The 14,916-nt window shown below is 32.5% G+C and overlaps 2 protein-coding genes across 5 annotated transcripts in view; one reads left to right on the top strand and one right to left on the bottom strand.

Annotated features, from left to right (window-relative positions):
• LOC128894561 (lysophosphatidylcholine acyltransferase) overlaps nucleotides 1-6,843 on the top strand; it is a 25,328-nt gene extending 18,485 nt beyond the window's left edge. For all 3 annotated transcript variants that reach the window (XM_054156392.1, XM_054156391.1, XM_054156393.1), the window contains exons 4-10: nucleotides 526-680; nucleotides 850-987; nucleotides 2,363-2,488; nucleotides 2,568-2,715; nucleotides 4,880-4,978; nucleotides 5,043-5,187; nucleotides 6,458-6,843. In XM_054156392.1, the coding sequence (XP_054012367.1) occupies nucleotides 526-680; nucleotides 850-987; nucleotides 2,363-2,488; nucleotides 2,568-2,715; nucleotides 4,880-4,978; nucleotides 5,043-5,187; nucleotides 6,458-6,543 (897 nt within the window). In that variant the 3' untranslated portion in view covers nucleotides 6,544-6,843. The remainder of the gene's footprint in view (nucleotides 1-525; nucleotides 681-849; nucleotides 988-2,362; nucleotides 2,489-2,567; nucleotides 2,716-4,879; nucleotides 4,979-5,042; nucleotides 5,188-6,457) is intronic.
• A 1,837-nt stretch (nucleotides 6,844-8,680) lies between these two features.
• LOC128894540 (RAB11-binding protein RELCH homolog) lies at nucleotides 8,681-14,821 on the bottom strand. Of its 2 annotated transcripts, XM_054156346.1 has the most exons (17): nucleotides 14,572-14,821; nucleotides 14,103-14,303; nucleotides 13,920-13,964; nucleotides 13,342-13,500; nucleotides 12,921-13,267; nucleotides 12,726-12,839; nucleotides 12,393-12,637; nucleotides 11,948-12,258; nucleotides 11,578-11,864; nucleotides 11,176-11,503; nucleotides 10,938-11,091; nucleotides 10,740-10,863; nucleotides 10,320-10,590; nucleotides 10,100-10,235; nucleotides 9,769-9,968; nucleotides 9,434-9,695; nucleotides 8,681-9,360 (listed from the first exon to the last, which is right to left on the bottom strand). In XM_054156346.1, exons 1-17 carry the CDS (start codon nucleotides 14,621-14,623, stop codon nucleotides 9,213-9,215), a joined length of 3,384 nt encoding a protein of 1,127 aa, XP_054012321.1. In that variant the 5' UTR covers nucleotides 14,624-14,821; the 3' UTR covers nucleotides 8,681-9,212. The 2 variants fall into 2 exon arrangements, with proteins under 2 accessions (XP_054012321.1, XP_054012322.1); XM_054156347.1 differs by lacking the exon at nucleotides 13,920-13,964 and having other exon boundaries at nucleotides 14,572-14,819.
• Between the last annotated feature and the right edge of the window lie 95 nt (nucleotides 14,822-14,916).

Genomic DNA, 14,916 nt, shown 5'->3' on the forward strand with positions numbered 1-14,916 from the left:
TTAAGTGATTGGTTTGTTGTTTCCAAATAAATCCTTCGTTATAAATATGTACATGAATAAACTTTAGACATATACATGTTTGAAAATAGAAACTTGTAGAATATAGACATGTAGATATTTGAAGATGTCTATTGAAGAAAGGCTAAATTAAGCGATTGGTTTGATGTTTCCAAATAAATCCTTCGTTATAAATATGTACATGAATGAACTTTAGACATATACATATTTGAAAATAGAAACTTGTAGAATATAAAACATATTCATAGAAAATAGACATATACATATTTGAAGATAGAGACTTGTAGATTATAAAAACTAGAATAGAGTATATATAGAAACAATGAACTCCAAAAGTAATATAATTTTGATCACAGATAACGGGACGTAACTTTGTCACTATTGTTATAATTTTAGCAAAGAGAAACTTTTAAAATACGTCGTCCATACAAATTCTAACGAGCAACGTATTAAGATGTGTCCATACACAAATTGTTTATTAATGAACTGATTAATTTCCTCTCGCAGGTTATGATTTTCCCAGAAGGTACCTGTACAAATCGATCGTGCCTAATTACTTTTAAATCCGGAGCGTTCTATCCTGGTGTACCTGTTCAACCTGTTTGCATCAGGTATCCTAATAAATTGGACACGGTCACGTGGACTTGGGAAGGTCCTGGAGCGTAAGTATCGCGCTTACGCATGGTTCGCATGTAAAACAGAAACAGTTAGTCAGAGGGTAGTTATAGTTGGTCGATTCCTATTAATTATAATTATAAAATTGGAAAATTCGTTAACGGACCTGCAGTGTTGGGCATACTATATGAACAAAATACTCCACGATGATTTCAGATTAAAGTTATTATGGCTGACACTAACTCAACTGAATAGCAGTTGCGAAATAGAGTTCCTCCCTGTTTACAAGCCTAGCGAAGCTGAGAAAACGGATCCTAAACTTTACGCAAATAACGTGCGACGCCTTATGGCAGAGTGAGTCTATTTTGTTGAATACAAATACACGCAAAATACAAGTTTTTCTGGTTTAAACAATTGTCTATTCTAACGTTTCGATCCACTGAATAAGTGTTATAGTATTGATAGATATATGTACTTGTATATAAAATTTGTTTAGAAAATAAAAAGAAATTGATGAATAATATACGTACAGTGGGTGTAGAATGTATTCGTACACCGATCAATTTCCCAAAAAACTTTTCTGTGAAATTGTAGTTTATTAACTTTCTGTTTTTATAATCAATGATATTTTACATATTCTCCGAAGTCTCTAAGATAGATATAGTCCAAACAATATTTGCTAGTTAATATAATTTGTGAAATTAACAAAAATAGTGCGAAAAGTGGGTAAAAGTATAGAAGCAATAAGTGTTTGTACGATTCTTATGACGAACCATTTACAATAGAGTTTCTAACGTAAACGTATTAGTTTATTGCTCCCTACGAATAAAAAAAGATCAAATTTCTTGTAAAGTACTTTTAAAAACGGTTCTAATAGAGGAACGGAAGAGTTACAATAATTATAAAATCAAAAGGAAATCCCACGAAGGAAGCATTATATACTAATAAATTAATATAAATTTCTTTCTGTTTTTTTAATGTAGTGTTACAAATTAAACAGTTGTGCGAATACTTATTGCTTCGATATTTCTATCGATTAATTGTTTTTTTTCTTGTTAATTTTACAATTTACATAAATAGCAATTTTTTTTGTATTCTATTTATTCTAGAGATTTCCGAGAATATGTAGAATGTCATTGTTTATCAAAAATAAGTTAATAAATTACAATTTTACATAGTTTTTTTAGAAATTGATCGGTGTACGAATACTTTCTACACCCACTGTATACTTTATGGTACTTTAATTTATTTATAAGGATGTGAAGTCTTCTATACGACTATAATACCTTGTGTACCACAATACCTTGTGTTACTACAATCAGATACAGCTACGATTTTTTGTAGATTTAACCCTTTGCACTCGAGGCCTTTTTTTCTGGTATCTGCCAGCAACTCGAGATGTTTCTTAGCATTCTATTGCCATGAATTCTAAGCTATCTAGATTTGAGAATAAGGTCACCTTTAACTCGCCGACAATCATTTTATTGACACTTGGAGCTCCAAAGAAATTAAATCTAAAGCAACATTAGGTATCGTAGATTTGCTGCGTGAAACCTAATGGTGACTGAGAGTCACCTCTCGAGTGTAAAGGGTTAAAATTGTACAATCTCAAAGAAAATCCGTGGATCCGAAACGTTAAAATAGACCCTGTTATTGAAAATCAAACTCCTGAAGTAACTTTAGAAAACCCTTAATTATAAGCGCACGTCGTAATTCCTGTACATTGCAGGGCCTTGCAGATACCAGTATCAGATTACACGTACGACGACTGTCGAATAATTAGTAAAGCTCATCAGCTGCACATACCGCGTGCGTCTATCATCGTAGAGGCCCATAAGCTTCGTAACAAACTTGGGTATGCCACGCGAGTACACGAATTCGTATGCAAAATGAATACAGTACATAAGATAATGCGAAATCGTTCACCCTAATAGGTTGGTAGCGGCGAAGACCGAAGAAGAAATCGTTCAGAAAAAAACGGAAAGGCTAAACGAGACCGTGAACTTGGAGGAGTTCGCGCAAATACTCAGAATCGATGAAAAGGAGCCTGCTACCCAACAACTTTTCCGAATACACGATAGAGTCTGTATCATTTGACGTGCAGTGGGTGTAGAATGTATTCGTACACCGATCAATTTCCCAAAAAACTTTTCTGTGAAATTGTAGTTTATTAACTTTCTTTTTTTATAATCAATGATATTTCACGTATTCTCCGAAGTCTCTAAGATAGATATAGTCCAAACAGCATTTACTAGTTAATATAGTTTGTGAAATTAACAAAAAAAGTGCAAAAAGTGGGTCAAAGTATAGAAGCAATAAGTATTTGTGCGATTCTTATGACGAACCATTTACAGTAGAGTTTGTAACGTAAACACATTAGTTTATTGCTCCGTACGAATTAGAAAACTTCAAATTTCCAGTAAGGTATTAGGTTGTCCCGAAAGTTTCTTTCGTTTTATTAATAATTAATATATACACAATATTTTATGTTTTATGTTACAATACTGAATTGTGTACGATTCATTTCGCTTCATTACTGTTACAGCATCAATGTCGAAGAAATTAGATTGTCTATTTATTACACTGCTACAGAAAATAATTGAATGCAACTCGCGAAAGAAACTTTTAGAACAACCTAATACTTTTAAAAAAGGCTTTAATAGAGGAATGGAAAAAGGTCACATTTCGAATAACTAATAATTTAGTTAATTTAACGCTTAGAAGAGTTGCAATAATTATAAAATCAAAAGGAAATCCCACGAAGGAAGTATTATATTAGGTTGTCCTGAAAGTTTCTTTCGCGAGTTGCACTCAATTATTTTATGTGGTCGTGTTTATATAAATAGACAATCTAATTTCATAGATATTCATGTTGTAACAGTAATGGAGCAAAATGAATCGTACACAATTCTGTAATGTAACATAAAACATAAACTATTGTGCGTGTATTATTGGGTTGTCTGGAAAGATTCATGCCTATTTTTAAGAAAAATTCAAAGGCATATTTGAATATTGATGCATATTTATTGAATCATATATGTACCATTTTGTTCCACAACCTTTGCACCTTTTAAGGGATGTATATATATGTTATTTGTTTTCAATATATTCAGACCTGTACCGCCTACTAAAAATCGGCATGGACTTTCCAGACAGCCCAATACTTATTAATAAAGTGAAAGAAACTTTTGGGACAACCTAATACTTGTAAATTGATGTAAATTACTTTTTTTTTTAACGAAGTTTTAAAAATTAAACAGTTGCGCGAATACTTATTGCTACAACATTTCTATCGATTAATTGTTTATTTCTTTTAATTTCGCAACTTACATAAATCGCTATTTTTTTTTTGTAATCTATCTATTCTAGAGATTCCCGAGAATATGTAGAATGTCATTGTTTATAAAAAATAAGTTAATAAATTACAATTTTACATAGTTTTTTTGGAAATTGATCGGTGTACGAATACTTTCTACACCCACTGTATAAATTACAACTGATAATTGAATTCTCCGTCTAGTTATACAGCGTAGTTCGATAGCTATTGTCACCTTACGTAATCAGAGTTATGGAGGTCAGAGAAAAGTTAGTGGAAAAAAGGTTCCAAGATGGAAAAGAGTCCGTCGTATGGTAATATCTTTTTGATATGGAGCTCTTTGTGAATACGGATACCTTTGTGACACGAAAATCATCTTTGTTCTCTTTTAGCGGACTAGATATATTTTTTTTACATAATAACAGTGCTTGGAGGCAAGCAGAGAGACCTACATAGGACAAAGTGAAATCCGTGATACCTAGACCTAAAAAGAAAATAATTTCTTAACCGAAAAGTATGTTTAAAGTAATGTCATTGGAAAAGTAACTATAATCTTTACATATTCCAAAATTGTTCCATCTACAAGACATTTTTCTTTATATTAATATAAAACATTGAGCTATATGTATCCGTGATACCTAGACCTAAAAAGAAAATAATTTCTTAACTGAAAAGTATGTTTAAAGTAATGTCTTTTGAAAGGTAACTATAATCTTTACATATTCCAAAATTGTTCCATCTACAAGACATTTTTCTTTATATTAATATAAAACATTGAGCTATAAGACCATATAACCCTATTGCACGCACTTGTTGTTAATAAATAACAGTAATAAATAATCCGCAAGGTGACAATAACTATCCGATCGCTACCGTGTATACAATTGACACATCGAACTTTAAAATATAAAAAAGGTGTAATTATTCTAGAACGGAAAGGGTAAAATAGACTTCGAGGAGTATATATTCACAGTATTAGCCACAGCGAATGCAAACACAGAATTAGACAAAATCGAGACGGCGTTTGAAGTAAGTACGAATCGAACGTATGTTAATTTTCCCATGTACTTCTTATTTATGAGGTAATTAACAGGTTTGCGGTACAAAATCGTTATCGTGCATCGGTAAAATGGAACTGAGGAAAGCGTTGAAACTGTCGTTAGATGTACCATCGGAAGAGTCGGATAAGATCTTTCAGCACGCGAAGATTGATCCTTCCGACACGTCAGTTAATTTTGGTAAGTTAAAATGATTTAAAAAGTTATTTTTGAAGAGTGCGTTATATATATTTATTTACAACTAATTACTTGTTATTTTCTAGCATCTAGATAATCTATATAATTTTTTTTATGTAAAAATATTCATAAATGAATGAACAGCAGCTGTTTGAAGTCGGCTTCTCGAAAATGCGCCGTGCAACGCACAGATCACTCTAATTATTTGAAATCAAAAATCCACCAGTTTTTCGTTAAAATATAGTAACACGCTTTGCATCAACTTATTTTTTATAAACAATGACATTCTATTAGGTCGTCGTGAAAGTTCGTGCCATTTATACTTCTATTTCTCAAATTAATATGTGAAACATACTCTTAAGTGTTACAAGAAAAGATAATCTGTCTCGTTTCACAATAGTTTCTCACCTCTCTCATATAATCATTATACCGTTACTAGAACATTTCTGTGGTTTTTCTATTAAATTTCGACACAGTCTTCGGCACGAACTTATGGGACGACCTAATACATATTCTCGGGAATCTCTAGAATAGATAGATTACAAAAAAAAAATAGCTATTTATGTAAGTTGCGAAATTAACAAGAAGAAAACAATTAATCGATAGAAATGTTAAAGCAATAAGTATTCGCACAACTGTTTAAAAGTACTTTACTGGGATGTTTTCTAATTCGTACGGAGAAATAAACTAATGTGTTTACATTACAAACTCTACTGTAAATGGTTCGTCATAAGAATCGCACAAATACTTATTGCTTCTATACTTTTACCCACTTTTCGCAATTTTTTGTTAATTTCACAAATTATATTAACTATTGGGCTGTCTGGAAAGTCCATGCCGATTTTTAGTAAGAAATACAGATCTGAATATATCGGAACGACTGAAAACAAATACAATGTGTACATTCCTTAACAGCTGTTCCCACCTAGGTGGAAAGGTTGTGGAATAAAATGGTACATATATGATTCAATAAATATACATCAAAATTCAAATATGCCTTTGAATTTTTCTTAAAAATAGACATGAACTTTCCGGACAACCCAATAGTAAATGTTGTTTGGACTATATCTACTTTAGAGACTTCCGAGAATATATAAAATATCATTGATTATAAAAAAAAAAGAAGTTAAGAAACTACAATTTCACACAAAAGTTTTTTTGTAAATTTTTTGTAAATTCGTCCAATCGGTAGACGAATACATCCTACACCCACTGTATCTACCTACGTACCTAGCAATTGTCACTTTTAATTTCTGGTGATTGTGTGTTACAGAATTTGTCCTGGCCGCAATAGCAGCGCGAGCAGAGTATGCTCATATATTTACAGCGAACAGTGAAACGAGGAAAAAGAATATTTGAGAGTATTTAATCGACTCGTTCCATGCTCATCGAAGATATAGGACACATCGCGTTTGTAGCAGGCCGCTTCTCAACCAAACTTGCGTCAGTCCTGTCTAACTTTGTTCCACTCTTGCTGATATTAATACTGTTTCAACGAATAGATAGCCATTTTTTTTTTTAGTATTATATCGTTGACGAAGCAAGATGTCGTCTTCGTGAGAATTAAGAGAAAAACGGAACGAGAAGATTGCTGCATAGTATGTTAAGGATTGTATTAAATAAATGAGTTGATTTGTCTAGCGTTCGCGTGGACGCAGATATGTTTCTTCGTTGCTAGAAGAACTCTTTTTTTTCCGCGAGAATGAAGTCAATTCCCAAAGGAGATGTTGCTGTTTGGGGAAAAGAAAGTAAGATGTATATTTATCGTTTCCTTCGGAACGTCGTTCGACGATTTTTCTTATTTGTTATTGTGTAATTGTTTTAATTTATGAGAATGTTGAATTTTTTTTATATCATGCCATTCATTCATATGAGATCCAATAGGACAAGCGTACGACTGTAGATATAGAACACGGAAAGAGATTTGCCTTTTTTTTGTTATTTATCGCATAGTTCATATATGTATACAATAAATGTGATATAGCTTTCCTTTTGTTTTGATAACATTATAGTAAGGAAAGTATACGCCACGGTACTTTATCCTTCGACTAGTACACATCTGATTTAGAATAGGCTTACCTCGTACAATTACTCGCAATAGAGCTTACTGTAAAATTTTTCATCACCAGGTTCACATTCAAATTCAAAGTCATGTAAATAGTACTACACCGATGGTTTCTTAGACGTAAGCATGGCGAACACCTCCGTGTTCAACTTAAAAGTCACGGCGGGCGAATTGTCCATGCAAGAATAATTAGTTTTAGAATTATTTTAGATTGCTCAGGGTTCAGAAGAATTTGAAAGCTATTGAACATTTTCGTGCGTTGTAATTAAGTGGCACTTGACCACCACGATCGTAAACTTACTCGAGTTTCTGACATGTCTAAGGAAACGAAGCATGTTTATAACTTAAGTCTGCATTTAGAATAAATATATTATAAAATTTATTCTTTGCACAGTAATAATACATACTACAGTATTTAATATTTAATAAACAGATACATATACATGTGTATCCATATATACATGTTTATGTATGTAAAGTAATGATACATTGGTCATGAAGTATGATAAACTATTAATCATTGTATATACGCATATATTAAATACATTATATACATGTATTGTATATCAATATATATGTATATACGGCAAATATATAATTGTATATATATATATAGATACAATAAAATATTCTTACAAGATACAAACTATTCCAAGTAAAGGGTATAGGCAGATGAGAGGGGTTGGTGGTACCCCTAAATAAAATTCGACTTGTGATGAGTTATTCGACAGCTTATCCTAAAAGGCAACTAAAAGGCAAAAATTGAAAATAACGTAATATCGATCAATTTAATTGAAAAAAGTTACTTATGAACGCTGTTGTTTATAAGTTATTTTCATTCTTAAATAAAAATTTAGAAAATTCTGTACTATATGTTTTTCTATTCTAAACGTATCAAATTTTTTTTAATCTTTTATCATCCCAAGTCTACATACAGACTTGAAATTTGCGACATACTTGTATTGTTTTCGATAAGCTATCTAATGGACCTATCGCGAGTTGAATTTGGTGTAGGTGTATTTCTAACCTCCTTATCCGACTGTACCTTTTGATTATTCCTTTTCATTTGTTTACAGCAAAAATAATAATAGCGATTTACATAGATACATTAAGATCGATTTAAGTACAAATATACATATGTTAAGTATAACAGATCTATGGTATCACACAAAATCATGGACATGGTAAAAATAAAACTATTTTGATCCAAATCTCGAAAAGTATACAAAAATGAACATATATTAATGTCATTAACGCTCGTTGATCACAACCAATTCATCGAATATTTAATGTGTCTATAAAATACTTCAATAAGAGTTAAAATATAGTAAATACAAATTAATTAAACTCTTGTCGCATTATGCCAGGATATACTTTAAAATTTTTGTAAGAGCACAATGACAGTATATAATACATAAAGTATCTACAGAATAGTAGTTTGAGATTTCTTTTAATAAATTTACTGTACTTCATATAATATAAATAACAAGCTGTAATATTTCACTTAATATAATTTTTTTAAAATAAGTAATTTTACAAAGCGTGTTACAATTACCTCGGTATAATTCAGTGTTATATTTACTTGTGCATGTGAAAGTCGAAATTAGTATATTATTTATTGACTTTTATCATCTTATATTCTGTAATCTCTAATCCTCAACAAAATTTAATTTTACGAACTTCCGATCTTAAATTGCATTTTGAAAGGCACACCATTCTATAGCGATGTTCATTATAAATCTTAAAGTTTTAACCTCAAATTAATATCTTAGTTATAACGAATAATACTTATGTAATATTATATGCTGATTCCTATAAGTTTTGTGCATTACCTTGTACCGTTAAATTCATAAGTACAAAAATTGTTAGATGCCCGAGTATTGAAATGATAAAACTAAAAAAAATTTCGTAAAGTAGAACGAGAAACGTTAACCTATAAATACAATCGAACAACTATTTAATTTTATTTTTTTCGGAAAATACTTGACATGTTTGACGAATTAGTTTTCTGGTGAAATATCTTGCTCACTCTTTGTCTCATATCTTCTACACCTTGTCCTACATTTACGGTGGCCATTGATAATGAAAGACCAGGATTCATTGATAACGACCTAATAAACACGGAGAAGCAATACTTGTAAAATTGTTTGCAAACTAAAAAGACATGTAATATTATTTATATACCATTCCGCTGGCTTTGTAAGATCCTGTCGAGATTCTGCTTCTCTTAGAAGCGATCGTACCGCTTCTTTCTGTTGAGGTAAATATTGGTTAACTAATTGCTCGAGGTTCTTCAAACCTGGCAGTAAGACATTAGAAACACACTGATTGCTAAGTGGACAATAAACCAGAACGGAATATGCCTCAACCAAAGCACTGACCAGATCGACTTTTCGACCTTGTTGCAATGCTGCTGAAGCTATTCCAGTTAACTGTGTAGCTATAACTGTAAAACAGAAAATCGTATCTTCAGTTTTATATAATAAAAATTAAGAATACAAAAATTAACAAGTTCTCACCATCTTCAATGTAATTTTGGGGGCAATTTGGAGCAATAAATGCTAATGTTGAAACCAACGGAAGTGCTAAAGTTGGTGGAATACCTTGAGGTTCTTTAGCAATTGTTTCTAAAGTTAAACGTGCTTTATCGCGCATCTCTCTCACTTTACACTCCGTTATTAAACGACCAAGCGAAGGAATTGCAGCGCATCGGACAGTTCTAAAAATAAGGAATAATTCCTATGTTAATGCTAGCTATAACTTTCATATCAATACTAGCTCATTGAATTTTTAGATCCTATGGATCATAACGGAATAATTCAAAATAGAGTATTTACAAATATATCTTACACATCAGGATCACTAACGAGTGTTATGATTGCTGGAACTACCTTAGCGCTTGCTAACCGATCGCAAACGTGAGCTATTACGCAACCAAATAATGTTGCAGTTGCGCATCTTACAATAGGTCTTTGGTGCACTACCCCTATAGAAAAGGGAAGATGATGTCACTACTAAACATTCAATAAAAATATGATGAATCTCTATTGAAAATATCGGTAGGACTAACCATCCCATAAACCACTAAGGACAAACTCCTGCATATGCTCTTCAGCACACAACATAATTACTGCGATTTGTAAACTAGTAATACTGGTACCACTCATAGATAAAGCAACAAGGAACTCTTTCAACGTCTTAGAAACCTCTGTACCATTCAAAGTAGACAACAGAATTAAGTATGTCGGTATCAAAGTCAAGCACATATTTTTTTTATCTGCCGACAGTATCGTCAACTGTTGCTCAAGTTCGGCCACATCGGATAGGAATATTGCTTGAATCTAAAAAGCGGAATGCTATTAGATCACAAACACAGAAATGGCTCGATCAGTACCTAGCACTTTTATTTATAATTATAGTACTATATTTAAATATGTGATTTTTTTGTTTATGAGAATTATGAAACACGAAGCAGTGACTTTAAAATTACCCGTGTTTGCGTGATATATCGCCCAAAGCCCAAACATAAATAATGAATGTACATTAGAAGGGCATGTAAAATGGCTTCTTGTGTAATTTCTATGGATTTTACCATTTCCAAAATTTCCGTTACTCTGAAACATACAAACTATTGACATAGGGAATTATGAATTAAAAACCTAATCAAAAAAGGAGAGAAAAAACATACAATGTATTAGTGAACCACTCCAATTCTGGCCACGTATCGTTCTCCCAGGTATTTGAATAAAATGTGTTTAAAAGAGCTCCTACATCAACATCACCATCGTAAAATACTTTCGGATTAACGATATTGGAATGGCACAAGTTCAGGAGTACATCGGCTGCACGATGAAAAAACACAGGTTTAAATAAATTCATAATGGTTTAAAAATAATTTATCCCAAAGTTGATGATATCACACTCACGTAAGTCTGACGACATTCCATGTTCGATATACGCTCTAACTGTATCGGTATCGGCCACGCATACAATCATATGCGGAAGCAAGTATTGCAATACTAAAATCGATGACACCGTTCTTCCTTCATCGACGTGGTCTTTGTTTGGCGAATGCTGTGAATGTCCAGACTTCAAATGGTTCTTTACTTTAGATATTATACGTGGCAATAGATGAGTCTGCAGTCTCTTTAAAGACAGCGCCCACTGAGCTAAGATTGGTAGAAGTAAAGAAGACGTGACGTCTACGACAATAGGCGACGTATCGTGAAGTGCTGTTAATGCTAACTCTTCGCACTGTGAAAATAATTGTTATCAATGTATCTAAACACTTTCAATTGAGAATTATACGATTTTTACTTATATAATACCTGAAAATATTTGTCAGGGTCATCCATTAAAGCTATGAGCAACGCAAGACTTCTAACCACGCAAGCTCTGACCATAGGATCTTTATCTTCGAGTAACATTTGTTGTAGCATAGAGAGCATTAAAGAGTTCCTTATACCAACGGACATATACGGAGCTAGCACGGAACAACATTCGACAGCTAGCAATCTCTTTTCAGGATACTTGTGTTGACTTTGTTCCCAACAAATGGTCAATATTTCTTCACCTTCCATTGGTTCATCCTCAAGTTTTGCCATTGCAACTAAACCTAATGGAAACATACATATCTAAGTAAAGTAATTTTCGTATGTTATAAACAATTGTATGTCATTCGTAATAATGTGTATTAACCCGCTAATATTAATTGTCTTTCGTCCTCCTGTGGTCTCTTCTTGAGATTGAACAAAAGTTGTAGTAATTTTTCTCTCTCCGCAGACTCGGTATGAAGTCGAATCACGCTTAATATTAATGGTATTACTTCTTCGCGCTTATTGAGTATAACATTGGGTACGATACGAGGTAAGGTTTGTGCTAAAATTTGAACGAGAGTGTCACGTGTAACTCCGTTTTTGAAAGGATCTTCCGCCGTGGAAACTATAGAACTTGGAATATTGACTAAACAATGCGCGATCACTTCCACCTTAAATTTCAGTGGTAAATGTCTACAAGGAAAATATTTAGAATTACTTTCATAAAATGAAAATCGTTTTCCTGTTTTGGAATAATCACTAGTCATCCAGTGGTTATCGCAAAACGAAATTCGCGTCGGACAATGTCAATCGTCAAGATACAATACCTAGATGGTGGATTTGGCAGAATAGCCGATCCTTCCGTAACGTCCATCCTAAGTAATTGAATTTTCGTCCATTCTTTATCGCCAGGATCAGTCTCGCCAAGACTAACAACGACGGATACGCTATCATCTTCCTCTGGTTCTTGCGTCGCGGTAGATGTATCGCGAGGTGGTGTTTCAAGAAGTTCAAACTTATCTGGAGTTGTGGAACTTGAATTTAACGTTTGTATTGTTCCGCTACTACCTTGCTACAAAAATAATACATGAATTACAGAAACCTAGAAAGAAATGTATATCTTTTTTAAAACATTTTTCATATGTATATATCGTTTATACCTTAACTGGGTTTTGTGATAAATTTTCATTTGTTGTGGCGATAATTTGTTGCAAGTTCACTTTTTCTTGCTCTAATAGCGCAATTTGTTGTTTAAGCTCATCTACTTCTTTTACCTGTAAATAATGCGTACTCTAAATAAATATTAATCCAACACATTAATATGGCGCAATAGCTTGCAAATAAGGTTAACAAACCATTTCCTTGAATTCATCTTTTTCTGCTTCAGATTCTTCTACACAAAAGTCCGTCTGTACACTAACACTTGCAGAAGGTGATTTATCATATCCATTAACCCTCATATATTCTCTGTAAATTTGTAATAATTCTGCAGGTTTTGGAATATTCAACCCTACATCTTGCCAATCTTCAAAATCTTGATTGTCATTTTCATCGCTAAACGTGATCGACGTTAATTTGTAAGACCGCGCTAATAAATATTCATTAACAAGGAAGTTCAAAGCTCGTTGCTCGTGAGGCTTTATGGGTAATTCGTTAATTAAATGTTTATCAGAACATTTATCAGGTGTAGTTCCTTCAGATTCTAAAACATAAATAATATCAAGTTGCGATGTTGTTACTTTAAATGTAAAATTTAACTAGCAAAAAGAGAAAGACCTGTTACTACTGTGAGATTCGCACGAAGTGCAGAAATATTTTCTCTGGCCTTCCTTAGTTCAAATTCCAAAATTGCTACTCTTTCATCGACACCTCCACCATCTTCAGAGTATCTTGTCATGTCCAGTGAATCTAAAGTAGCCTGACTAGATGATCTAGCTAATAAATGAATACAAAAGTATCATCTTTATATATATTAAATAGCTATGCTCAATTTACATAGTTAATTAATTCCAAAATGCTAAATAAATCGAATTATATATACACAATGTATTTAATAAAAAAAGTATTGTACATTTACACAACGGAATATTAAAATGTTAGATTTATAACTAGTGAAACAACTGAAATGGAAATGGAAATTAGTTGATGTATAAATCTAAAATTTATATTCATTATTTGGACAACTTTGCCTACAATACATTTATTACACAGTCTGAGTTTCAAAAATGAATTAAAATTAAATAATTCTCTATGTACTCTTTTATGGAAAGGAAATTTTAGTGTCTAAATACATACACACATACAAAATATATATAAGGGCACAAATGGGTGCATATGGTTGTATAACCACATACCTATGAATCCATGTAACTTGACACTGTGTAACTCGAGGACATTCTCTATCCATAGATAAATATAAACTTATAAACATTACTATCGTAAGTATTAAACTTGTATTAAAATAATAACCAGTGTTTCAATTCTTTTGTAGGTAACTAATTTGAGTAACAAAATTATTTTAACAATACTATACGTACGCATAGAAGTATATGGTTCCGGTTTGACATTGTGACTTTCAAAATGACTTGGGTTTGAGAAAAAATCCTTCAAAACAGGTAATTCTTTTCCAGCTTCGCATAGTTCAGCGTGCAATTCCAAAGCAGTTAATAAAAGTTTTTCATTTAAAAGCTTAGTAGCAATCTCTTCATATGATATGGATGTTTTCGCGGCAGCATGTCCTAAAAGGACAACGCAAACATCAGATTTTATAAGATTTATACATGAAAAATATCATACTGTCAATAATTATTAGACGGCATTTTGCATATTCCAATTGCCGATGACGTGTATATATTTCGCGAGCAATTATCAATGACACAATCTGCATTCGTTAAAAAACAACCTTAATTCGATCATTTTATTTCGTATTGCAAATAGGTATTACCTTTTAAACAAAATACATTTGATCCTTTTAATGAAAATAACTGTTAAAGGAACGATTATTACCTTTACTGTCTGTTGACAGAGAATTCCTAACCTCCTGCACAGCACCAGCCATAGCTTTCACTTTACACGAACGTTAACTGAGAATGACATGTCCATCTAGGCTGATGAATAAAATAGTAACCCACTCAAGCGCGTGCCATGCTTTCATTAATTTAATTAAATATATTAATAGAAATCAGTTGGCTCTACGAGACACACGACATCGTTTACGATGACAACAAAGCCATGTTATCCTCCGTAATGTCAGAAGACTGGCGCAGGGCGCAGGAATGGTCAACAACTGACCACATTCGAAGATTCGTGCATGACCACAAGAGGACTGTACGACCGACTGTGTTCGTATAA

The sequence above is a fragment of the Hylaeus anthracinus genome, unplaced genomic scaffold (assembly GCF_026225885.1).
Source record: "Hylaeus anthracinus isolate JK02 unplaced genomic scaffold, UHH_iyHylAnth1.0_haploid 4, whole genome shotgun sequence".
NCBI lineage: Eukaryota > Metazoa > Arthropoda > Insecta > Hymenoptera > Colletidae > Hylaeus > Hylaeus anthracinus.

Excerpts from the sequence above, each read along its gene's own strand:
- LOC128894540 (XM_054156346.1), bottom strand. The coding sequence starts at position 14,623 with ATGGCTGGTGCTGTGCAGGAGGTTAGGAATTCTCTGTCAACAGACAGT. Across the intron at positions 11,865-11,947 it reads AAGACAATTAATATTAGCGG|GTTTAGTTGCAATGGCAAAA; the intron begins GTTAATACACAT and ends TGTTTCCATTAG. Across the intron at positions 10,591-10,739 it reads GATATATCACGCAAACACGG|ATTCAAGCAATATTCCTATC; the intron begins GTAATTTTAAAG and ends TCCGCTTTTTAG.